General features: G+C 41.3%; 1 protein-coding gene across 1 annotated transcript; it reads left to right on the top strand.

Annotated features, from left to right (window-relative positions):
* The first annotated feature begins 242 nt into the window (after nt 1-242).
* Nucleotides 243-2,990, top strand: LOC137001206 (uncharacterized). Its single transcript, XM_067359588.1, has 4 exons — nt 243-536; nt 1,053-1,388; nt 1,871-2,273; nt 2,428-2,990. The coding sequence occupies exons 1-4, from the start codon at nt 243-245 to the stop codon at nt 2,988-2,990; spliced, it is 1,596 nt and encodes a 531-aa protein (XP_067215689.1).
* Nucleotides 2,991-3,191: the final 201 nt, after the last annotated feature.

Here is a 3,191-nt window from a genome sequence, read left to right as displayed (position 1 = left end):
GAAGACGACAAAAAATACACAATCGGCTACGCGAGCAGAAGTCTCAAAAGCGCTGAAAAAAACTATACAATCACCGAATTGGAATGCCTAGCGTTAGTATTCGCACTCAAAAAATGGCATACAATCCTCAAAGGATTGGAAGGATGGGAAGAAAGATTCGCGTTCACACCGACCATAAAACGATACAATTCGTGAGCTCGTGTGCGCAATCGAGCGAACGCATAGCCCGCTGGTTATCGTTCATGCAGGAGTTTGACCTGGAAATAATACACATACCCAGAAGAGAAAACAATATCGCTGACACGTTGTCAAGACAACATCCGACGAGGAACTCTACGGATCAAGAAGACGGCAATCCTAAGATCTGCTTGATTCTAAACCATGATGACGGGAGTAACTCAGAGGAATGGACGCGTATGCTGCGAGAATCTCAAGCCGCGGATGAAAACCTAGCAGACTCTCTGGAAGAATTCCCTGAGAAGTATCATATCCGAGAAGGATTGATAAGAATCGATCAAGGACCGCAGGAAAGAATCGTAGTACCAGACGATGCCTCGTGAAATTTAATTGATCTGATTCACAGATACCTGGTACATTTCGGTACGGACAAAGTAAAAGAATTCGCGAAGCGTTTCTTTAAAATTAATAATCTTGAACGAATTGTCAAAGACGTCGTAGCGTCGTGCAACGTTTGCATAGCAACAAAGTACTATACAAGACCTACGCGAGGGTTGGAATATTATAAACTTCGCGAAAGTAAAAATAAAGCAATATCGTTAGATTTATTTGGACCGTTACCAGTCACAAGAAATCAAAACAAATACATTTTGGTATTATTAGACCAATTTAGTAAGTTAACAAAATTTTATCCACTAAAGAATCAAAAGCTAGACTCAATAATTGATGCGATCGAAACAAAATACTTTCAAGAAGTAACCATTCCAGAGGTAATACTTACCGACAATGGCGGTCAATTCATAACCAATCGATGGAAAGAATTTGCCGAACAATCGGGTTTTAATGTAAGACGTACATCGCCGTATAATCCGCAGAGCAATCCCGTCGAACGCGTAATGCGCGAACTAGGTAAAGTCATAAGAGCGTATTTCCATAAGAAACAAACACAGTGGGATAGAATACTTACCCGTTTTGAAAAAATTGTCAATAACACGGCCCACAGTAGCACGGGTTGTAATCCGAGCGATTTACACCCGGAATTACAATTAAGCCTCGAACTAGATCCAACGCTGTATCCGGAAGAACCCGAGCAGACGAACCTGGAACAAAAAATAGAAGAGGTTAGTAAACACCTGAAAAGGAAAGCAGCTGTGAGGAAAATACAAGCAGACAAACATCAGGAAGCGGAAGAATACGAAATCGGCACCAAAGTATGGATAAAACTACATAGACGATCCGATGCAAGTAGAAGACTAACACGAAAAATTCATTTCGTATACGACGGACCGTACGTAATCCAACAAATAATCCGTAGAAATGCATACTTAATAGCAGACACGGAAGGACAACCAATAGGAGTCTACAACTCGAGACAACTACGTCCACATAAAGATCCTACTTTGAAATATACTCAAGAAGAGAAAATGCCATCACTCAACGTAATCACAGTCGTACCAGAAGCAATCCTAAAAAAATGGACGAGGAATCACCGTTCATGAGGGAAATTAAAATGGAAATGGACGACGAAGACGAACAAAATAACAAAATGAATGAAACCCTAAAATTAAACGGGGAAAACAATTCCGTACTATCTACAGCGGAAGAAACATTAATGATTGTCAATAACAAACCGATGGTCATTAATAAACAAAAACTAAAGTAATATTACGAGTGGAAAAACTTTCTATCTCAGAACGTGAATGGTTCGTTCAGCGTCAACCAGGTGGAGCGGACAGCGCTGATGATCGAGGCAGAGCAATCGACATTCAGTACCGCGCCAACCACCGAGCCAAACGCATCAAAAATGGCAACGCAAAAAGAATATAGTCTGAAAGTACTAGACGAGCAGGAAGAAAAACTGAAGCAAGAAATAAAGGACCTACTGCTCAGAAAACGAAAAGGACTACTAGCGGAAAGGCGCAAGAAAGAACGTATCGACAAACTCATGCAGCTCAAGTACGACATCTCAAACATCCCAGACGAGTACACCGATAGCGAGGGAGAAGAAAACATCGAAAAATTCGATAAAGAGTTAGCAGAGATATTCGGCAAGCAACATCCGACAGTCGACAACATCACAATGTTCGACGACAAAGGTGAGCCGATAATTAAAATAAAAACATCCTTCGAGATGCACTCAACACTGTCAATTGCCGAGTGTATCAAGAAGCCATTCGCGATAACATACAATTTCAAAGACGGAAAAACTACCAGAACGGTACACGCGACATGGGTGTCAAAAAATTAAAGACAGCGTGTCAGAAACAAGCGTAAATCCGACGGAGTTAAATATACCGCAAACAACACAACAAAACGTGGAAGAACGTTTACGCGAAATCCTGGACATCAATGAAGAATCGATTCCAGAAACAACAAAAACGGAAAGTACTCGAGAATCAAAAAACGAGGAAACCCAAAAAGCAACAAAACCGCAAAAACGCATTGAAAAAGAGTTGCAAAAAATACTGGAAAACCAGAGATACATGATGCCGAGCACGTCATCAGAGATCACCGACCAGAACAGATCCTGTAACAAAAAAAGAAGAACAGCATCCATAACGCAGAAGTCATACAAGGAACAATCGTCTGACGATTCGGACGAAGCAAGGATGCGCTACAAATCTTCCAAAACACGCAGACACTGGAAGCAGGAAGAAATCAAACGGCAAAAACGAATAACCGAGTCTCCCATTCTCGGAACGAGACCATCGGCAGACCAAAAAATGGACACCGACGGAGAAGGGGGAATGCAGCCGGCATCACCACTGCCCGAGAAACGGAAGACGGAAGAACGGGCACAGACGAACGGGTAACGGGCGCAAGTAACCCAAACCCAATAAAAGTAGTCATAAGATAGAATAGATGTACAATGTTATATTTATCCTAATAAATTATATTTTTACACGTCAAACGACCTCTGTAACCTAATTATTACCCTAGAAATAAGATTACAAGATAAGATATAAAATAGGTAAAATTGCAACAAGTAGCGGCAAGCCTCGACAAGTAAGTCG

The sequence above is a fragment of the Linepithema humile genome, chromosome 7, assembly GCF_040581485.1.
Source record: "Linepithema humile isolate Giens D197 chromosome 7, Lhum_UNIL_v1.0, whole genome shotgun sequence".
Taxonomy (NCBI): domain Eukaryota; kingdom Metazoa; phylum Arthropoda; class Insecta; order Hymenoptera; family Formicidae; genus Linepithema; species Linepithema humile.
Note: the sequence above shows the minus strand (reverse complement) of the source record. Positions and strands in the feature narration are given on the sequence as shown.